General features: G+C 48.0%; 2 protein-coding genes across 4 annotated transcripts in view; one reads left to right on the plus strand and one right to left on the minus strand.

The window, feature by feature from the left end:
- Positions 1–17,162, minus strand: part of Sgsm2 (small G protein signaling modulator 2) — a 41,234-nt gene extending 24,072 nt beyond the window's left edge. The window contains exons 1-2 of one of the 2 annotated variants that reach the window (XM_021212642.2): positions 17,058–17,162; positions 11,906–11,981 (exon numbers count right to left, since the gene is read on the minus strand). In XM_021212642.2, coding sequence (XP_021068301.1) covers positions 11,906–11,981; positions 17,058–17,114 — 133 coding nt within the window. In that variant the 5' untranslated portion in view covers positions 17,115–17,162. The remainder of the gene's footprint in view (positions 1–11,905; positions 11,982–17,057) is intronic. The other variant, XM_021212641.2, reaches the window with a different exon arrangement.
- Positions 17,163–18,280: 1,118 nt separating this feature from the next.
- The window catches only part of Tsr1 (TSR1 ribosome maturation factor), an 11,330-nt gene continuing 6,914 nt past the window's right edge, over positions 18,281–22,696 (plus strand). The window contains exons 1-7 of one of the 2 annotated variants that reach the window (XM_029545909.1): positions 18,281–18,411; positions 18,576–18,679; positions 19,417–19,636; positions 19,784–19,918; positions 20,414–20,838; positions 21,952–22,111; positions 22,466–22,623. In XM_029545909.1, coding sequence (XP_029401769.1) covers positions 18,315–18,411; positions 18,576–18,679; positions 19,417–19,636; positions 19,784–19,918; positions 20,414–20,838; positions 21,952–22,111; positions 22,466–22,623 — 1,299 coding nt within the window. In that variant the 5' untranslated portion in view covers positions 18,281–18,314. The remainder of the gene's footprint in view (positions 18,412–18,575; positions 18,680–19,416; positions 19,637–19,783; positions 19,919–20,413; positions 20,839–21,951; positions 22,112–22,465; positions 22,624–22,696) is intronic. The other variant, XM_021212037.2, reaches the window with a different exon arrangement.

Below are 22,696 nucleotides of genomic sequence, written 5' to 3' on the forward strand. Positions count from 1 at the left end.
GATGTGTATTATGTATGTATATCTATGTGAATTTCTGTTCTGTGTTACAATGCTCAAGTACCCTCCTGCCCACAGTAAAGAATCAATTGCTTTCAACTTTTAAGAGGGTTCAGACTCCAAAAAAAGAACTTTTTTTCTGGTTAATCATGCCCAACATGGTGGTACATGCTTTAATCCCAGCATTCAAGAAGCCAAGCAGGCAAAAATCTCTGACCGAAGACCAGCCTCGTCTACATACTGAGTTCAAGGCCAGCCAGGGCCAAGTAGCAAGAACCTGTCTCCAAAAAAAGTTTCTTTTATACTTATTTCATATGTGTGGGGGTCAGAGGATGACTTGCAGGAGTCAGACTCAAACTTGGCAGCAAGTCCCTTTACCTGCCGAGCCGTCTCGCGGGCCCCATGCTCTGAGGGATTTGAGTAGAGACCAAACCCAAACATGATCCTAACTTGTTCTGAATTTGCTCCCCAGAGAAGGCCTTTTACAGACAGACTGAGTAAGGCACTGTGAGCCCTCATAAAGACCTGTGTGACCTCCTCAGACCCAAGGACATCAGGCAACTCCAGGGCCTCACTGCCTGAAACCAGCCACCAGAGCACTACACTACTACAGAGGCTATGCAGGTAACCACAGGACTGAAACACCAAGCTGTACGGCCATTCCCCTTCAAAGTGAGCTGTCTGAGCCCTGGGCACTCAGCCGTGGAGGCCGCAGGACCCTCTGCCTCAGTGAATCCCGGTACCATGTGGATCTACCATTAGGTGACAACCCTGACATCTTTTGGCTTATTTCATATGAGAAAAACATGCCCTAGTCAGTAAATCTCAACATAGAAAGGCTTTGACAAATACATTAAAACAGAGCTGGAAAAACAGAGATAAAAAAGGACAGAAGCAGAGTTATTGAGACAGGACTTAACGAGTGTGACCCCCCACCCCACCCCTGTCTGTCATCATCTTCTGGCGCCTCTTAGGGTTTGGTCAAATGATCCCAGAGAACCTTCTCCACTGTCATCCATCCCATCACGCTGACAGGAAAGCTCAGAGAGGCAGAAGCATGGCTAAATTTAACTCTAGCACCTTGAAAAGGTGCTGTGTGTCGGGGAGGGGGACGTGAATGCTGCATGGAAAGGGATGCTCCTTTCATATAGCTTTGATTTCAGAAGCAGGTAAATCAGCTCAAGATGATGATAACAACAGAGTAGGTGACCACCAAGGGTTCCCAGTGTGAGGTGATGCTGGAGACCCTCTCCAATCTGGGAGAGAATCAACCCCAGATGCTTACTTTGTCCATACTACCTAGCCACTCGATCCCCAGCTCCTGCAGCAAATGGTTTCCTTCCTCACGCTTAGCCAGTACCAGCTTTGATCTGCAGCAGGTAACCCGAGCCTGGCAGAGAAACAATTTTACATGCTATGACAAGCCTGAGTCTCAGGGGCTCACACAAATGAACTGAAGCTAATACAGTGGTTGGGAAAGGGCCCTCAGTAACAGGGAAGACGTCAGAAAGGTCTACAAGTCCACCTTGTGACTCAGGTGCATATACATTTGTATTTCCATCTCTGCTCAGCAGTTAAAAGTCCTGGCAACTGTGGCACTTACTAAATGGCCTTCAGAGGACTCCCCAGTTGTGCTAGCAGAGGGATCCAGCACTCACAATTAGCACAGCAGGGCAGGACCAGGAGGAGTTGTGGATGGGAGGAAGGTAAGTGTGGCAAGAAGCAGGCACACCACCTCTGGCTCAGTTTCACCTTTCTCCCCAATGCCATCTGTGCAGTGGGGAAGTTGGGTTGTAGTTGCCATGGAGAACCTGAGGGAGGAGAGTGTGGGTAAAGCAGTCCTCCACAACCTGGTCCTGGAGCTGTGGGGGCAACACCCAGAGCAGAGTTTTGCAGGACTGGTCCAGGCCTGTGACAGTGGAGGTGCTAGCTGGCTGGCAGGGGAGGGGAAGAGAGGAGGAAGCTCACAGTGGAACTCTGAAACTGCCACAAGTTGGAGCTTTGCTGCAGGTGAAGCAGGAGCAACAGAAAGGCTTCCCTCGGGTACCACGGGCCTCTCTTTCCCCAGCTCCCTCTCATTCTACGCCTCAGGTCTCTGATTACCCATTTCTGCTCTGCGTTTAGTAATGACAGCCTGCACTCACAGTGAATATTCTCACTATGTTTGGGACACTTTTCTCTCATCTTACAAGGTGATACTGACTTTACTTCAACTCTGGGGCCCTCAGCTTTGCTCAACTCCCCAGATAAGACAGCAACATTCCCCTATAGATTTGATGAGGAGGAGAAAGAACTGGTCGGACTTTCTGGAATAGAGGTGAGAAATGAGAACCAGGCCACAGGTGTTCATTTGCCTTGCCCTAAAAGGACAATGTAGCTTCCCAGTGACAAGAGACACAGCCTCCTTTAATCCCGCACTGGGAGGCAGAGGCAGGTGGATTTCTGAGTTCGAGGCCAGCCTGGTCTACAGAGTGAGTTCCAGGACAGCCAGGGCTACACAGAGAATTTTATTTATTGAGATAGGGTTTTGGTTTTTTTGATTGATTGATTAAGGGTTCTCTGTGTTATCCTAGCTGGCTGTCCTGGACTTCACTCTGTAGTCCAGGCTGGCTTTGAACTTAGATCCGCCTGCCTCTGCCTTCTGAGTGCTGGGATTAAAGGTGTGTGCCACCACGACCAGCTTTATCTTTGAATTATTTGAGGTAACTTTTAGACTCCTTTTTTTTTTTTTTTTTTGTTTTGGTCTTTCAAGACAGGGCAACTTTTAGACTCTTGACCCAAATATACATACCTTTAATGAACAATAATAACGACTTTTCCCCCTTTTTTTGGAACCAAAGACTTGCTATATTACTTTGGATAACCTAGAACTCATGTTGACCAGGATGGCCTCAAATTTACAGTAGTTCTCCTGTTTATGCCTCCCCAATCTGAGTACCAGGATTAAAAATGTATCATAATGTCCAACCCTATTATCAATTACTCAGTATGATTCATTTCCTTCCTGATTGTGTTCCCAGATTTCAGATTTCCTCAGATTGCCAGAACATGGGCTCCTAGGAACGCTGGATTATTTCTGAGGAAGGTTTCCAGAGACAGTTCGAGAACAAGATGTCACTGGACACCATGTTACATGCTTTGCTTACATGGCTCTTTTTAAGTTTTTCATCTCTAGAGCCTGATCACTGAGCTAACCACCCACCCCTAGCCCTGAGGAGCTCTCCCAGTGCTGGAATTTACCTGCTGGGGGCAGGCTCAGAGAAGAAAATAGATAACTAACTGGCTATGGGTTAGACATGAACAGCATGCAAACCTTGGTCCATCTGGCTCCAAAGTCTCATCACTGGACCCAACCGCATGACCTTGGCTATGTCCTAGCACAGGAGGAAAGAAACCAGTTGTTTTGGACGTCTGCCTTCTTTCCTTACCATAGCTGAAAAGCTACCCAACTTGTTCATTTCTGGATGGAAAGCAAAAGATAGATAGTCTGAGAATAGCTATTCATTGGATGCAGGAGGGAAAGAGTCCCTTTTGCTGAAAAAGAGTCAGGCTAGCTAGCAACCGCCTGGAGTCTGAATTGGAACCGTGCAGCAGCATCTCTGGCTGCAGTATCTATCCTGGGTGGGATGCAACCTCCTTCCAGCACCTGCTGCTCTCTGGCTTATTAGTATCTCTTTGCCATTCCCCAAAGGAGCTCACTCACCGCAGGGGAGACCTAACTGGCTAATGACAGCTGCTTAGCAACAGGGAGCTGGCTAATAAACTGTTATTCCCAGTTCCAGGCTCCACCCCCACTTCCCAGTACAACTCAGCCTCAGGCAACCCTCAGGTCGGCCAGGAAAGCAGCTGGTTGAGAAGACAGGCTGGCCCGGCCCCACCCACAATGCCTAGCAGCTGGTGTGAGACCTGCTCTTCAAAGTCAAAATCCTCTCTGGGCCACCTAAGGTTAAAAGTAAGATCCACAGGGCTGAGGGTAGAGCTCTGAGGTAGATGCTTGTCTAGCCTGCCTCAAGATCAAGGTTCAACCCCCAGCTACACACACACACACACACACACACACACACACACACACACCACACCAAAAAACCCCAGAAACAATTCAATCTAGGGCCATGCATGGTGGTGCACACCTTTTATCCCAGGCAGAAGCAGGCAGATCTTTGACTTTAAAGTTAGCCTAGTCTATATATTGAGTTTCAGGCCAGCCATGGATACTCAGTGGGGCCTTATTTAAAAAAAAAAAAAAAAAAATCCTAGTACTCAACTAGAAAGATACTGTTGTAGAGGGAAGTCAGGTTCAGAGAAACATAGTTTCAAGGGATGATGCTTCAATGACCTCAGATCAGTTGATGGTAAGAGAACTATGCACATACATTATATTTCAGATCGATGTTCAGGGCACAACTTGAGATAACTTGCTGTTTGCTGCTGGCTCTGAGTGTTCTGTTTATACATGTTAAGAGCACCTTCCTCCCACCATGGAAGGAGGTGGCAGGAGATGCCAATCAACGGGGGTAAAGGCTGGGAGGTAGAAGAAATGTTGGCAAAGCCACAGAGAAAATACAAATATAAAGCGTTGTTTGATTCAACTAGAGATAGGACTCAGACTCTCAGACATGCTAAGCAAGTATACTCTGAGCTCCCGCCCAGCAGGAAGTCTTCGTGTCTCTCTGTGTAACCATGGCGGTCCTGGAATTCTCCCTGTAGACCAGGCTGGCCTTGAACTCAGAGAAGCCTGCCTGCCTCTATCTCCTGAGTGCTGGGACTAAAGGCATGTGCCACAAACCACCTGGCTTTAAAATGTTTTAAATCACTTATTTAGTGTGTGTATGTGTGTGTGTGTGTGTGTGTGTGAACATGCATGTTTACCAACGTGCACATGTACAATCTACCATGTGGGGCCAGGGGTAGTGGAGGTCATTTCCTTCTACCATGTGGCTTCTAGGGATAGAACTCAGGTCATAAGGTTTGGCAGTGAGCAGTTTTACCCATGAAGCCATCTTCCAGACAGGCTTTAAACTCTTTTTTTTTTTGTTGTTGTTTTTTAAGATTTTTTTCTTTCTTTATTATTATATATAAGTGCACTCTAGCTGTCTTCAGACACACCAGAGGAGGGCATCAGATCTCGTTACAGATGGTTGTGAGCCATCATGTGGTTGCTGGGATTTGAACTCAGAACCTCTGGAAGAGCAGTCAGTGCTCTTAACCGCTGAGCCATCTCTCCAGCCCCCCTAAACTCTTTTTTTTTTTAATTAAATTAAATGTGTGTGTGTGTGTGTGTTGTGCATGCGAACATGTATGAAGGTCAGAGGACAGCCTTGTAAGCCCAGTTCTCACCCCTTTCCTGGGGATTGAACTGGTTGTCAAGCTCACACCCTTGAGTGGCAAGGGTTTTTACCTGCTGAGCCGTCTCCATACCCCTTCTTTTTAAAAAGGTTATTCTTTTTAATTATGTGTGTATATGTGTGTGCACGCATATGAACATGTGCATGTGACAGGCCAGAAGAAGGGGTTGGATCCCTTGGAACTGGAGCTACACATGGTTTGTGAACTACCTGACCTGATGTGGGTGTTGGGAATCAAACTACAAGAGCAGCTAATGCTTGGAAGCTGGTGAGATGGCTCAGCGGTTAAGAGCACTGACTGCTCTCCCAGAGGTCCTGAGTTCAATTCCCAGCAACCACATGGTGGCTTACAACCATCTGTAATGGGACCCAATGCCCTCTCTGGTGTGTCTGAAGACAGCTGTAGTGTATTCATATAAAATAAATGAATAAATAGATCTAGAAAGAAAGAAAGAAAGAAAGAAAGAAAGAAAGAAAGAAAGAAAGAAAGAAAGAAAGAAAGAAAGAAAAAAAGAGCAGCCAATGCTCTTAACTAGCTCAGGGACAGAGCTCTGACATCTGAAGTTCTCAGTAGCCTAACCATACAAACTCCTACCCCTACCCTCCTCAAAACCACAAAGCAAGGACCATACTGTGGTCCTTCCTGACAAAACTTGGAAGCCTAAAAGGGGAAGTCAAAGGTTTCCTTTTCTCCTGTGATGGTGGTTTTGAGTCTGATCTCCAAGCTCCATCCTAGCCTAGCATGACAGATAATCTCAGGGGGACTGAAGCTCTGGTACAGGGTACAGAGGTATCGAGGAGTAAGACAGCACCTGGACAAGACCCCTCCCTAGCTCCCAGGGTTGCCCTCACAAGGAAGCTGGTTTGGAGACAGGGCCCATGTAGCTCAGACTGGCCTCCAAACCTCTATATTACTGAGGCTGGCTTTGAGCTCCTGGTGTTCCCACCTCCACCTGAGTAGATGTTGGGATTTGCATCTACTTCACACATCCATCTTTTTTTTTTTTTTTTTTTTTGGTTTATCGAGACAGGGTTTCTCTATATAGCCCTGGCTGTCCTGGAACTNGCTCTGTAGACCAGGCTGGCCTGGAACTCAGAAATCCTCCTGCCTCTGCCTCCCAAGTGCTGGGATTAAAGGCGTGCGCCAACACTGCCTGGCCTCACACATTCATCTTAACAAGGAAGGTTCCTATGTGCAGGGCCTGAGTGGTTTCTGGACAGCACTATAAACAAATGTACCTTTCTTTGACAGTCTTGTGAAGCCTGCTCCAGAGTCCCACTTCAAGCCTTGAGTAACAGGAATCAAAGTTTGCTCATAACTTTCTAAAGTTTGCCCATAGCCAGGTTTTAATACAGAAAGTTTGGTTCCATTTTTTTTTTCCTCTTGGAAGGTTTTATTTCCAGCTTAAATATATGCACCCTAAATTTTTTAAAATATTTTTTTAGATTACTTTATTTTATGTGCATTAGTGTTTTGCCTACATGTAAGTCTGTGTGAGGGTGTCAGATCACCTGGAACTGGAGTTAAAGAAAGTTGTGAGCTGCCATGTGGGTACTGGGAATTGAACCCAGGTCCTCTAGGTAGAGCAGCCAATACTCTTAGCCACTGAGCCATCTCCTACAGCAACCCTAAGAAACCATAAGCTGGGTCCTCCTTTGTCATGCTGTGGACCTCAGCTCCTAAATGTGCGGTGACAAATTTTTAAACTGTAAACTGTAAGATGTAACCTCGTGTAGGCTGTTTGAGGGATGTGACCTTGTATGGGGTGCATGAGTGAATGTGGGAGGGTGTCACAAAACCTCTGGGAATAATAAGACATGTAATGATCAAAATTAATTCAAAATCAAATGTTTTGGGCTGCAAGATGGCTCATAGGTAAGGGTGCTTACACCAGGCCTATCTCAGTTTGATCCCCAGGCCTCATATGGTAGAAAAAAAGAACCAACTTACCCAAGTTGCTCTCTGTCCACCCTGTGATGGCTGTTCCTGGTTGTCAACTTGACTATATCTGGGATTAACTAAAACCCAAGTGGCTAGGTACACCTGTGAGGGATTGTTTCCTTTTCTTCTCCCCCGCCCCTCCACATTGGTTTTTATAGACAGGGTTTCTCTGTGTAGCCCTGGCTGTCCTGGAACTCACTCGGTACAGCAGGCCCACCACCACCTGGCTGGAAGACTGATGTTTAATCTGACCTTCAGAGGTAGGAAGATCCACCTTAAATCTGAGCCACACCTTCTCGTGGCTCTATAGAGGGCATGGAAGGAGGAAGCTTTTGCGCTTTGCCTGCCTGCTCTCGGTGTTCCTGGCCCGTCCAGTCCTTTACTGACACTGGAGCCTGCGGCTTTGGGATTCTGAAGAACAGTTGAGATATACAGCCCCATGGACTGAACACCTATTAGACTCTTGGGCTTTCTGCTAATAGACAGCTATTGTTGGACACAGCCTGTAGCCACTCTAGTAAATGCCCCCATCCCCATCCATCCATCCATCCATCCATCCATCCATCCATCCATCCATCCATCCATCTTCTCACACACACACACACACACACACACACAAACACATGTGTTCATTCATCGGTTCTGTTTCTCTAGAGAACCCTGACTAACACAGACCTTGCCACCATGGCACATGTGTCCTGCCCACATAATAAGGAAATGTAAATACAAGCAAGCATATAAGGATTCCTGGTGGCATTCACGGGTGCTGCAGCCACCATTCCACCACAACTTTGGTTCTCAACAGCCTTGTGCACACATCATACCACACCAGCAATGCTGCCTGTGGTACTGAATTTCAGATCTAAGATTCCTGTGTGTTATGAACCTCCTTGTTTATACGGTACAATGTTTTCTGCTCTTACAGAAACACAACAGTTTAATTACAGAAAACAAGGACTTCTTTCATTCCTCAGCATGTATCAAACTAGTATATCTCTGTGTTGTATTATCAGAATGTTGAATTTCATTTTTTATAAGTCACACTTATTTATTATTTTGTGTATATGTGATGTTTGAGTTTGAGCACATGCATGTCATAGAACACATGGGGGATCAGAGGACAAATGCAGTCACTTCTCTCCTTCTACCAGGTTCTGAAGACTGAACGCAGGTCATCAGCTTTACACGGCAAGACTGAGTCCTCGTGCCAGCTCAGGATGCTTGATTTTAAAATACGGAATCTGGGTTGATGTGAATTTCATAAAAAGTCACTAAATTAGATGGTTGTGGTGGTCCATGCAATTAGTTCCAGCACTTGGGAGGTAGAAGCTGGAAGAGAATTAGTTTGAGGCTAGTCTTCGCTATGAGATTCAGGCCAGTTAGGGCTCCATAGTGAAGGCCTATCTCAAAAACAAACAAATAACCACCTTCCTGCCACATGCATGCACGCATAAGTCTCCAAAATACAAGACAGAGAGAGGAAAGGAAGCCCAGATCCAGCTGGGGAGATGGCTCCATCTGGGGTCTGCTGGCCAGCCAACCTAGCTTCATCAGTAAGCTCTGGGTCCTCGTGAAGAGACCCCGTCCCCCACAAACAAGGTGTGTGGCCCCGGAGATCAGTATCTGAGGTTGATCTCTGCCCTCCACCCACACCTACAAACAACCCACAAAAAAACGCTAACACACCAATACACACAAAATTCTTGGAGGCCAGGCAAAGCCTGGGCCTGAATTCCTGTGGCAACTCAATCAGGGCTGACACTTCACATGGACTTCAGCCTGACACAGCTTCTCTTGCAAACATTTTCTCTGATCCCGTCGCATTTATGTTTGCATTTGTGACTCCTAGGAACCTCGGAGGACCAGCAGAACACGAGTCCTCCTGCTTCTGGACCCTGTTTAAAACCCTGGAGACTTGAAGGCTTTGTTTTGCCTACTACAATCACTGAAATGGCTCGAAGGAAGCTTGCTCTTCTTTAGTGTGGTCTGCCAAGATGAAAGAGCTCTGAGATCTCAACAGGAGTCCCACGGCTGCAGGAGAGCTGGTGGGTGCTTCTCATCTCGAGAGCCTGAATGTGGACTACTCAATGCTCTCCTCCTGCTGGCCTCCCACCGCCAGCCCTCTTCCCTTCTTCTCCCCTGGTTACCCACACACAGCACCCATGCACAAGCTGTTCTCACTATGCGGTCGGTAGGTAGCTTTCCTCAGTGTGCGCTTTGACAAATTTGCCAGAATTCTAATATGCTTCTAGGCTAATGACACTGGGGGCTTTTTCTTTTCTCTCTCCCAGAGCACGGGTTGTATGAAGAAGAAGAGGTAAAAGCAGGCTGCAGATGGATGGATCATAGGAGAGAACTGGGGAAACTCACCCAAAAGGGAGACGGTGGGACTGCTAAGACAGCCTAGCCTGAGCCTCCGCACCCAAAGGACAGGAGATTTTCTGCTCTCGAACTCTAGCCATGCTTACAGACATAAACTCCATCCCCGCAGAAATTTCAGGTGGAGACCACTGCTCTAATTTTATTTAACTTTTTTACTTTCTGGTTTTTGAGGCAGGGTTTCTCTATCGTGGAGTCACTTTGTAGACCAGGCTAGCCTCAAACTCCAAGATACACACTTGCCTCTGCCTCTCCAGTGATGGATTAAAGGCACATGCCATCATGCCCAGGAATGCTGCTCTAATTTTACAAGAGCATGCTAGGGGAGACATCAAACTCGTGACGGAGGGGCACGGCGTGCTGGTGCATGCTTGCGGGACTGGTAATTTCGAGGGAGGACCAAGAACCTGAGGGAGTTCAAGGCCAGCCAAGGATAGGTAGAGGAAGAAGGAGGCAAAGAGAGTTGGGGGGGGGGAGGTATGGAGGGTGAAAAGGGAGGGAGGGAGGGAGGGAGGGAGGGAGGGAACATTTAAGTATTATGCAGAACGCTACTTTTCAAAACCCTGTGCCAAACAGCCTCTGCCTACTGGCTGCCTCTCCCAACCACTCTAACTCCCTCTAGAATGGTTTCTTCCCTCCATAGATCTTTTGTTACATATTATCACAATAAATCTTTTTTCACAGGTTTTTTTTTTTTTTCCCTGTCTGCCTGCCTCTTAGCAGGATTTATGTTTCTGGGGCAGAGACTGTCTACCTTGTCCCTGCCACCCTGCTGCATAGAGAACACCAGTTGGCATGTTGCTGAACCTATGGGAAAGGCAGCTCTGTCTCTCACCGTTGCCAAAAGCAGGGCCAGTAAGAGGCTTGATGCCAAGCCTGGCGACCTGGTGTTGATGGTTGATCACACACTGGAAAGAGATACCAGACTCCCAACAACTGTCCTCTGAACCCCACACAGGTGCCACACATAGTCCATCCATGTGCCTACACATACCACACGAAATATAACGTAAAAACAAAATAAAACATAAGGCATTTCTTCAGAGTGTGAAACTACTAGCACGCGCTAGGCTCTGGGGCCTTTCCCACCTTAGCGGGTGTTAGGGGATGGCCAAGTTCGTGTAGCTCTAGCTTTTCCTTACAAAGGCAAAGGTCTGGGGCCTCCCCATCATGCAGCCCGGCTCCACAGCCCGAGGCTCTGCTGTTCCTCCTTGCTATGCTCTTGCTTTTACATCTAACCAAGTGCACGGGGAATCAGGAGAATGGAGCAACTGAAAGATGTGGCAGCCAAAAAGCACAGGAAATCATCCTAAAGGGCCAATCCTTCCCCAGAGGGAAAGGGACAGATAAGACCGGTGGTTCCGAAATCCAAAGCACTCAGGACAAGGTTCTCAACATGGTGTCCTGGGACAGTACCCAAGCTTCCTCTGTGAGCATGGAAGAAATCCAGAGTCTCAGGCCACTCCAGACCAACCAGAACCAGAAACACCTAGGCAGGGACCAGGAATGTTTTGTTCTGTGATGCTGAGACTTCACAAGAGGGTGTTGGATCCTCTGGATTCTGATGTTACAGACTGTTGTGAGCAACCGTGTAGGTTTGGGGATCAAACCTAGGTCCTCTGGAAGAGCAGCCAGGATTTTTTGTTTTGTTTCTTTTGAGACAGGGTTTGTCCGTGGAGCCCTGGCTGTTCTGAAACTTGCTCTGTAGACCAGCCTGGCCTCAAACTCCTAAAGATCCACTTGCCTCTGCCTCCTGAGTGCCAGGACACCCTGCTGAGCAGCCAGGCTTCTTAACTGCTTTAGCCACCTCTCTCTATTTTTTTATTTGAAGCAAGGTCTCACTGAGTTGCCCAGGTTAACCCCGGATACTCCACAGATAAGACAAGCCTTGAACTTTTGATCTTCCAGCTTCAGCCTTTTAAATAGCCAGGATCACAGACTTGGGGTACCAGGTATGACACAACTATAAATGTTTTAAACATACTTTCAGGTGAATTCTGGTGCTACTGAAATTTGGAAACGGTTGTCCTAGGATACTAAAATACACAGATTCTTGCAACCTAAAGCCTCTGATTCAGTAGGTCTGGGGTGGGGCTCACATAGACTTCAAGAGGGTTTGGATTGGTTGGGACTTGCATTCATATTTGACAGTTACTACACCCAGAGACTCATCTTTCCTATGTCCGGGGACCAAGCGCTCAATCCCAAGCATGTACCCCATCCCTGTGAAGCATTCACTCACCACACAGAGCAATGATGTGGCTGCTATCTTCATGCACGAATTTCCTGGTGACAGCCTCCTCCATGATTTGTTTCACCTGTGGAAAAAATGGGAATCTCCATTATTTTAATTTATTCTTGCTGGGCTACTGCTCAAACTCAGGGCAAACCCTCTGACACTGGGTTACACCCTCTGGCTCGCATTATTATTTTTAATTTTTCTCCTTAGCATTTTTTTCTCCTTAGCATTTTTAATCATGGGGTTTGAGAGTACAGCTCAGTGGTCAGGCATGTTGTGGATACATAAGGCTCTAGATTCAATTCTTAGCACTAAAAGAAAACAAAAAAATTCAGCAACAGAACAGGCCTAGGGAAAGGCAAATAGCTTGGCTTTCTTTGACCATGGTTTTTAGGTACTGGCAGAGATGACAAAGATGGAAGTGGGGTGGGGAGACAAATGCTCCTTAGCATCATCTGCCCCAAGCTTTTTGGAGAGGAAACTAAGAGATGTCAAACCTACCAGCCAATCAGTGTGGAAGGTCCAGTTCAGACAAAAGGGTCCTCCGGTCTAGAAACTAAGGATGGAGGGTATTTGTTCATCCTTACTCGGCTGGAGAAGGGCTTCTGGTAACACACTCTCCTTCAGGACAGTCTAGTACAATGGGCCCCTCCTTTTCTGAGGCTAGAGGTGGTCCATCCATGTCTCACTGACTCTCATTTGCTCTAGCTAGGTCCTAAAACTCTGATGTTTTAGGGTTTCAGTGAGCGGCTAACCTGATACACAGTGTGTGACAGAGCCTGAACTACAGAGTGAGACCATCTCAACTCCCAAAAGGCACTTAGAGGATGGGGATGTCTTCTACAGTTGAGCGCTTGACTGACATTCAAGGTCCCCAGGTTTAATCACTAGGGTCACAAAAAAGGTGTTCTTACTATTTATTATTATTCCTTAATCATATAAAAAAGGGCTTCTGTGATACTCTCACAGGCTTAGTGAGTTATTCTACTGGATACTGGTGGGAGATGGAGGCAAGAGGATCAAGAGTTCAAGGCCCAGGCTGGCTAGATGACTCAGCAGGTAAAAGTTCTTCTGAGCAAGCCTGATGACCAGAGTTCAATTCCCAGAACCCAAATAAAAGAGGAAAAAGAGACTAGACTCTACAAAATGTCCTCTGACCCACAGAAGTATGCACATGAGGATGTGCAGTCAAGCATGAGAGCACGTGCGCATGCACACGAACACACACACACACCCCAGTAAAGTTAAAAGAAGAATTCAAGGCCAAGGCCAGTCTAGGCTACCCAGCAAGTATAAGGCTAGTTTGGGCTAGGCCACTCTGTCTTAAACAACAAATGAAATAGAATATAGAACCTATTTGCCCAAGTACCTTGTTTTATTATCTTCCCCTCCAGTCTCCACTTTTTCTGAGAGTACTCAAGCACCCACTATCTTTTTTTCCCTTCTTCTTTTTTCTTTTTGTAGTGGTAACTGAACCGTGTGCATGCTGGGCCCGAAAACAAAACTGAACTATTTTTCTATTTTCTTTCAGACCTTTTTGTTATTGTTGTTTTGAGGCAGGGTCTCACAATGTAGCCTTGCTTGGTCTAGAACTCACTATCTAGACAAGGCTAGTCTTGAACTCAGAGATCTGCCTCTCTGCCTTTTGATTGCTGTGCTCAAAGGAATGAGCCACCAAGACCTCTTTTATTTTTTTGAGACAGGATCTTACTAAATTCCCTAAGCTAACCTGGAATTTACTCTATAACCCATTCATTCCTCTTTTGTCTGCTTTCTGAGGAGCTGAGAGTATAGGCCTAAGATGCCAGGCCCAACCTCTGGGTTCTTATGTTAGTTATGCACCTAAAAAAGAATTAATGGAATAACGGTATGGAGTATTTTGTGAGTTGTTTCTTTTGCTTGCTTGACTGACTGTGAGATTTGTTTGTTGTGTCTGTTGGGAATATAGACTGTTCATTCTCAATTGCGTGACAATACCACAATCAACTGGCATTTAGGGCCGTACCAGCTTGGGGTTGTTATGAATCATATGAACATCTGGACATATCTTCTGGTGAACATATGTGCTGGCTTTCAAAAATTTATATTTCTAGGCAAGGAATTTCTGATGCATATATTCTGCTTTAGTGTCTAGTAATACTGCCAAAATGTTCTCCAAGTGGCTATAGCAATTTGCACTTCCATCAACGGAACGAGGTTCTAGTTGCTCTTAACACTGTGCCAAATTCCATGGGGGAATCTGCCAGGGGACAGATACTACCACTGGGAGTCAGAGATGGCTCTCCTCAACCCCAGTATAACATCCTACAGAATAAGCCACGAGCAGAGACAGTCCTTACCTTTTAAAGGATTTATTTATCTTTACTTTATGTGAATGGGTATTTTGCTTGCATGGATGTCTGTGCACAACATTTATGTGATATCTGCAGAGGCTAGAAAAGCTCACTGGCTCCCTTGGAACTAGAGCTAACAGTTGTTAGCTGTCATGTGACTTCTGGGAATCAAACTTGGAAGTGCAGCCAGAGCTCTTAAGCACAGAGCAGGCTCTCCAGTGTTTTCTCTTTTATTTTTTGAAATTAGGCATTTGCTCCACATTAACCTTTGGCTGTCATCCTTTGGACAGGATGCAGTGTCCTGATGACACCCCGGCTCCTGGTCAGTTTGGTCTTCTTTCGCCTTATTACCTATTTATTTACTTTCAAGGTCGGTCTCATTATATAAACCCTGGTTGGCCTGGGTATCATAGGGACCCAAAGGGATTAAACATATACACCACCACACAAGGCCAAGGTCATCTCTTAACATGAAGACTGGCAGAGTACCTAAGGGCTAGGGAGGAAGGAAGAACCTGGAAGGTTCTCCCTGTTGGAAGGAAGGGCTCATGGTTAGTGGTTAGGTAAATGAAGATCGACTGGATCGATTTTTGCACTCCAAGCTGTTAAAACCTTCAATTACTTCCCAGGGAGTCTTTGCAGGAACCCAGGGCTAAGGGTCAACAGGTATCTGAAGCAGCTGGAGAGGTTAGGAAGACCTACTGATGATTTTAGGATTAGTCCAGAGGTCCTCTGTGAGGAGAGTCTTGCCTCTAGTTCTCAACTGTCTCTTCTTATAGCACTTTCTGTAAACCAAGCACTAAAAGGGGAACTATGTGGAGTTCAGAGCAGGTCAGCCTTTGCCAGGAAGATACATCACTGCAGCACAAATTCAGTTTTCCAAGGAAACATTCTTGAAACAGGGTCTTTAAATAGTGGGAAGAAAATCATGTTCTCAGCCAGGCGTGGTGGCCCAAGCCTTTAATCTCAGCACTTGGGAGGCAGAGACAGGCGGATTTCTNAGTTCGAGGCCAGCCTGGACTACAAAGTGAGTTCCAGGACAGCCAGGGCTACACAGAGAAACCCTGTCTCGAAAAACCAAAAAGAAAAGAAAAAAAGAAAGAAAGAAAGAAAGAAAGAAAATCATGTTCTCAAAAGTATTTCCTTACATACCCAATCAATTCTCAAATTTGGGCCTTAAAAACGTAACGACATGCCCGTAGTTTCTGTTCACCTGTGTCCCCGCGTCTCTTGGTTTCATATTGCCCGTAGTTTCTGTTCACCTGTGTCCCGCGTCCCTTGGTTTCATATTGCTTTCTTTCTGGGGGTAATCACTTTGATTTCACTTTTCTTTGGTGACCAAACTGGAGCTTAAGACTATTTTGAAAAAACCCTGGCCTATGAATCCCTCACTTGGCCACTTCACAGCAAAAGCACAGCGAAGCTGTTCACGCAAGCTGGAAAGGTGATGTCAAGAAGGAAGGGAACAGGGCTGGTGAGATGGCTCTGCAGGTAAGAGCACCCGACTGCTCTTCCAAAGGTGCAGAGTTCAAATCCCAGCAACCACATGGTGGCTCACAACCATCCTTAACGAGATCTGACTCCCTCTTTGGAAGTGTCTGAAGACAGCTACAGTGTACTTACATATAATAAATAAATCTTTAAAAAAAAAAAAAAAAAAGAAGGAAGGGAACAGTTAGGGCACAGAAGCCAGGTCAGGGTTAATGCAGAGTGAGTGCAGAGTCTTCTCAAACCATTAAACTCCAAGGGTGCATGAAAAAATATGATACATTTATGTATGTGAGAGAAACAGTATTATCCTATTTTAAAAAGAAACTAGGAAACCAAGACTTGAGTTTAAGTAACTTTACTCAAGTTCACACAGAAGTAAGTCTGGATAAGTCTGGACTATTCAAGACTATCTCACCAAACCCCAGTTTCCATGGTCAGCAGCTATATTTACTAAATAGAGTGCCTACCAGTGTGCCAGGCTCTGGAAACAAAACGGTGAACAAGCAGACAGTTTGTTGGGTTTTTGTTTGGTTGTTTTTTTTGCCTTCCATAGTTCACACCTGGTAGACCCAGCTACAGAGGCAGGCTGAGGAGGGAGGCCTCACTCATCTCATCTACACTGCAGGCTCCCTCACAAGCTGGTGAGTCATCTTATAAGCAGCCCCCCCCCAACCCCCGAAATTGAAATGAGCTTCTAAGCAGCCTCAAGGTAAAGGGAATTAGTGGAGAGAAACTCTTGTTTCTGAAGGATTTCCCTCAAAAGGGCAAAATTAATCTGAGTCTTAAAAACCATTCTTAAAAATACCCGGGTTCCTGGGTAAGGAGGTGGGCGTGGAGGGAGAAACGTTGAGGTGTGCAGCGAACCCTCAGGCAGCCACGACTCACATGCCCGGGGGGGGGGGGAATACAAGAGGGCGGTGTGTTGGATGGACACGGGAAGGCGAAGCCCCTAGAACTGCGGCTCGCCGCCTCCAGGAGGCCCGTGGGGACCCCGCCCCCTCCCCGGGCAGTACCCGCAATGAATGGGCAACTCGGGTTCTCCAGCAATCGCCGCCACCCCTCCCCCGATCGCGGTCTCCCCGCGCGGCTGCCGTCACAGGGCGGGGAGCCGGAGCACCGTGGAGCAAACAAGCCCCAGAGCGCAAGCCTGACCCTGGCCGAGGGCGCTGTCCCGGACACGCAGAGAGGGGCGTGGGGCGCGGCCCGCACAGGACCCCGCCCCCGCCTGGCACGGTGGGCTGGCGGCCGCGCGCGTGGGTGCCGCCACCTCCCTGCTCCTGGGCCAGCGCGGGAGGGGTGCGACCCCCCTGAGACCTTGCCCCGGACCGTACCTCCTTTTTCACGTTCCACAGCAGCTTTTCTTTGACCGCGTCCTCTGCGCTGCCCATGGTGCGGCAGGTGGCGGGCAGGCGGCACCGAGCGGTCCCCCCGAACCCCCCGTGCGCCCTCACCGCCTCCGCGCCTCCCGACTCAGCGCCCCACGCGCGAGGCGGAGCCCCCGCCCGCTGCACTCCCCGCCTGCAGCCGCCGCAGCCACTGCCCGCCGCTCAGCTCCGCAGCCATCTTCCGAGCCCCGCAGACGTCAGGCAGCAGGCCCGGCCCCTTCCCACCGCCAGCAGGGAGGGGGTGTGTGCGCCGCGACTGGGGAGGGAGGGGGGTCAGGGCGGGTGCGGACGCCTGGGGGCGTCGGGCCCGGGCGCGCGCTGCGGGGACGGTTGTCATGGCGACCGGCCGGCTCCCGCCCCGAGGGCGCGAACCCGCATTGTGAGCGCTGGGAAGTCAGCCTCTCGCCAGGCGCGGCGCGGCGGGCGGACTTGGGGAATGTGCTTGCGTCTGGGCAAACCTCTACCGCCGTGACCGCTCCCGACTTCTGGCCCCTCGGAGAGGAGCTATAGGGAGCCAGGGTCTCGGCTCTGGGTCACTGTGGTCACTCCTCCGGATCCCGTGGCCTGCTAGCGGCTCGGTCGCAGAGCTTGCAGGAGGAAAGCAAGGACCCGACCGCGAGCCACTAAGAACTCGTGCCCGAGCGCGAGGGGAAGCCTTCGCTCCTCTCCGGGACGCCGACGTCCGCTTTGGTTCATCTTGCAGATTTGTGGGAAGAGGCGGGCACGAGTTGGAATAAGAGACATTCCAGAGCCGGTGACACGAGCCCCTTCTAAGTGGCTCGCGTTGGAAATTAAGAGTAACAGAGGAAAGGAAAGGACACTGAGGTGCAAATGTCACCCCTTTATACAATTCACTGGGACCGGAGAGAGCGGCGTGCCATAGTCTACGTGAGAAGACTTCTTCCCACGTGATGCAACTGGAGCGTGCAAGAATGGGAAGATTGGCGCGAAATAGACCTCCTAATCCAGAGCCGGAGCCGGGAGACTCCTGCCGGCATCCTCCAGCTCTCAGCAGAGAACTGCAGCGTGGGAAGAGCCACCACGACGTCTCCGCGGACACTCAGTACCCAGCGCTCGCAGGCTGAAAGCAAAAGAACCTCGCGAGAGGTCGCGGGAGCGCTGAGCCCGAAGTCCGTCCCCGGGCCGGAAACGCGCCGGTCCGCCCGGAAGCAGTGCTCACTTGGTGCACACGTGGGCTGTAGGATGGCGGCTCACCGCTCCGGGCCGCTGAAGCAGCAGAATAAAGCTCATAAAGGCGGGCGGCACCACGGCGGCGGGTCCGCACGACGGGACAGCAAAGGTGAGTAGACGGGAGCGAGAGGGGCTGTTTAGCCGGGACCCGTGCCCACACGGAGACCAGACTTGGCACCCCTGCCAGAGGCTCTTCTTAAGCAGCTCAGGGAGGGCCTTGTTGGTTGATCTGACGGAGAGGAGAAGAGCAGCCACTTCCGATCTGCCTTCCAGGCCGGGTAGGACCGAAAATCCTCTGCAAGAAGCTGAAGAGGCAGCTCAGCCGAGTAGATCAGAGGCATCGCGCCAGCCAGCTCCGAAAGCAAAAGAGGGAGACCGTGAGTAGAAGCGGGGGTGGGGAGCTTATGGCTTGAGATTCGTAAAGTCTCTGTTTTGGGGGGTTTTTGTTGTTGTTGTTGTTGTTGTTGTTTTGGGTTTTTTATTTTGGTTTTTCGAGACAGGGTTTCTCTGTGTAGCCCTGGCTGTCCTGGAACTTACTCTGTAGACCAGGCTGGCCACGAACTCAGAAATCCACCTGCCTCTGCCTCACAAGTGCTAGGATTAAAGGTGTGCGCCACCACTGCCCGGCAAGGTTGGTAAAGTCTCAAGCTAGAAAATGGGATACGGAAATGGGACGAAAATGGAGGTAAACCCAGAGTACCTTCAGGCCCTGTCCATTTTAGAATGAGGCCCAGCCAGGCCCCCTGACAGCACATCCATACACGTGGCTTTTAACAAGAGAATGCTTGGTCCTTGGTTGTTACCGCCATTTATGCGGGCTTGCTCTTTTGCAGATGATGATTTTAAACAAAGGATCTCACTGTGTAGCCCAGGCTGGCCTAGAACTCAGAGATCCTCCTGCCTTTGCCTTCTGAGTGTTCAGTTTAAAGGCTTGGGCCACCACACCTGGCTGCTCTGATCTTTTCTCATTTTTATGTTACATAAATTTATCGTGGTACTTTTACAAAGCAACAGAAAGGGGAGTAGTTCTGCCCTGGGGTTACAGCATCTGTAGTTTTGAAGGTGTAATAGTGAAGCAAATGATTGAGGTATTCTTGAATCTTTATGTTCCTAGGTTCTGGCAGAGAAGAGGCAGCTGGGCAGCAAGGATGGGCCTCCACATCAGGTGCTGGTGGTGCCTCTGCACAGCAGGATCTCCCTTCCGGAGGCATTTAAACTGCTTCAGAATGAAGACTTGGGGACGGTGCATTTGAGTGAACGGGGAAGCACCCATAGTTTTATGCTTCTATGCCCTAGCTTGAAACATCGATGGTTTTTCACATATGCAAGCCCAGGTTAGAGTGTCCGATACTTTTCTCTCGTTGTGTTTTAGTTCTATCTCTTGAATATAATGTGCTAACTCCTCTCTCTCTCTCTCTCTCTCTCTCTCTCTCTCTCTCTCTCTCTCTCTCTCTCTCTTAAATGGTGTCTTTTGTATACAGGGGATCTGCATACTCTGTTAGACATGGCTAAAGTCGCTGATACCATCCTGTTCCTCCTGGACCCACTAGAAGGCTGGGACAGCACTGGGGATTATTGCCTGTCTTGCCTTTTTGCTCAGGGCCTTCCCACCTATAGTAAGTGTGCTGTATTGGACACCAGCAAAGAAACCAGCTCTGGTCTGGTCATTCCGGCACAGTGTTTCAGATTTAGTTTGGGAGTAAATCAATGGGTTATATTCTGCTGGTGTGGGTTGTACTTGTCCAGATTAAACATCTTCATATCTTATTTATTTATGAGACAAAAAGAGTTTCTCTTGGGTAGCCCTGACTATCCTGGAACTGGTCCTGTGGACCAGATTGGCCTTGACCTTACAGGGACGAGCTGCCCTGTCTTCTGGGTAGCACCCATGGTTTTATGTTATTAAAGTGGGTCTTTCTCTGGGCTGTCCTGTGCCAGGTGGGGGAGTAGAACGCTAACACTCGTAGTGAAATTTCTTTGTTAGCTCAGTGTTGCGGTTCCCAGTGAGCTCTGGGATCACAGCAGAACTGACAGCTGGGTTGTTTGGGAACTGGAAAGGAATTTTCAAGTAGTTAAACAATGAGTTCCTAAGCTCTTCTGTCTTCTTTCAGCACTAGTTGTCCAGGGCCTTTCTGGCTTCCCACCAAAGAAACAAATAGATGCCAGAAAGAAGCTAAGTAAAATAGTGGAGAAACGCTTCCCTGAAGACAAACTTCTGCTACTAGACACACAGCAGGAGTCAGGGATGTTACTTCGACAGTTGGCTAACCAGAAGCAACGGCATCTTGCTTTTCGGGATCGGCGAGCTTACTTGTTTGCCCATGTTGCTGACTTCGTGCCTAGTGAGGAGAGTGACTTAGTGGGCACCTTGAAAATCTCAGGCTATGTTCGTGGGAGGACTCTTAATGTCAATAGCTTGCTGCATATCGTTGGACACGGTGATTTCCAAATGAATCAAATAGATGCGCCTGTGGATCCGTTCCCTTTAAATCCTAGAGTGATTAAATCCCAGAAGAAACCAAACATGGCAATGGAGGTGAGATTGGGGATTTCATTTCTGGGGGGGGGGGTCGAACCCCGGCCAAGCCAGCCCTCCACTACTTGCCTACATTTTTTGCCCACGGTGGTTTTCAGCTTTTTTACTGAATTTATTTTTGTATGCTGGAGAGCGGTCTATCACTGGTGTGCAAGGTCTGGTTCTCTCATACCTTATGGGCCCACCCTGGTTTTTAAATTTTCAAAGCAGATAGTTTGCATGCTGACACCAGTGAGGAGACTGCTGCGAGTTTGAAATGTTGGGCAACAGACATTCAGACACATGCTGGTTAAGTGTATTTATCTGGTCTTTTTTTTTTTTTTTTTTTTTTTTTTTAAGATTTATTTATTTATTATATGTAAGAACACTGTAGCTGTCTTTAGACATTCCAGAAGAGGGCATCAGATTTCGTTATGGATGGTTGTGAGCCACCATGTGGTTGCTGGGATTTGAATTCAGGACCTTTGGAAGAGCAGTCGATGCTCTTAACCACTGAGCCATCGCTCCAGCCCTATCTGGTGCTTTCTACATACTTTGCAAAGTTGGCAGACGTGGCCTCTTGTCTCAGAACTTAGTTTGAATTAGGAAAAAATCCAAATAGTTGTGAATTTAAAAATTACAGTAGTTGAGCCAGGTATGGTGGCACACACCTTTAATCCCTGCCGTGGAAATTCAGAGTACACTAGCTAGCTGCACAGGAGAGATCAGAGTTAGCCAAGCGTGTGGAAGGGATGAATGACTTAGTTCAGAGCTGAAGGGGTTATGTTGGGACTTAGGACTTAGAACGTACATCTAGTGATGGGGTGGAATGAATTAAAGCAGTGTCCACCACACTTGGACTTCTGGCTTTCTTTGAACTTTTAAAAGGCTGGACCTCAATATGTAGCAGTGGCTTAGACAAGGCTTGCCTCGAACTTTACAGAGGTCAGCCTTCCTCTGACTGTTAAAAGGTGCTCACCACTGTTCTGAAGAGAGTACCTTGATTAAGGTAATAAACAGGAGAGTGTCAAGATTAGTTACAACCTCACAAGTTAGGAGAGCAGAGCGAGTGCTAGGCGATGGACATTTGGAAAGTGATTCTCTGGTAGACTCTTACCTGCTTTTGGCTCTTAGGTTTGTGTTACAGATGCTGCTGCTGACATGGAAGAAGACCTTAAGGTTCTGATGAAGGCAGACCCCGATCAACGGGAGACTTTACAAACAGAGGTTATTCCAGATCCTATGGAAGGAGAGCAAACCTGGCCCACTGAAGAGGAGCTGGATGAGGCAGACGGTCAGTGGTAGCAAGCATGTCACTCTCCTGACTTTAATTCTGTATGCTCTTTACATGGTAGGTGGTCACATGCTTATAGCCTGGATGAGGAAGTGACTGAAGTTCAAATACGGAATGGCCGCACTAAGCAAACACTGAGCACAGCCGTTTCCTCTGGAGATCACCCCGGGCTTGTCTCTTTAAATGATAAACGACATTAGGCCTGCTGCAAGGTTTATTTAGCTGTGGTTTTGTCGTTAAATGTGAGGCAGCTGAGTTAAATTTGGAAGAAATCTCTTCCGTAGCTGCTGTTTTTCATGTTGGTAGTAGTGCCTGCATAGGTGAGAATACTAAAAATTGTTTGTGCTTTTAAAGACTTACTGAAGCCACGGTCCAGGGTGGTAAAGAAGGTCCCCAAGGGAACATCCAGTTACCAGGCTGAGTGGATTCTGGATGAAGGTGATGAAAGTGATGGGGAAGGTGGTGAATATGATGATATGCAACATGAAGGTTTCATGGAAGAGGAGTCCCAGGTAAGAAAATGGGCCACTGGGCCACCTATGCATATAGCTCCAAAACCAAGGCTGTACTGTAAAGTCAGCTGCT

The sequence above is a fragment of the Mus pahari genome, chromosome 14 (assembly GCF_900095145.1).
Source record: "Mus pahari chromosome 14, PAHARI_EIJ_v1.1, whole genome shotgun sequence".
NCBI lineage: Eukaryota > Metazoa > Chordata > Mammalia > Rodentia > Muridae > Mus > Mus pahari.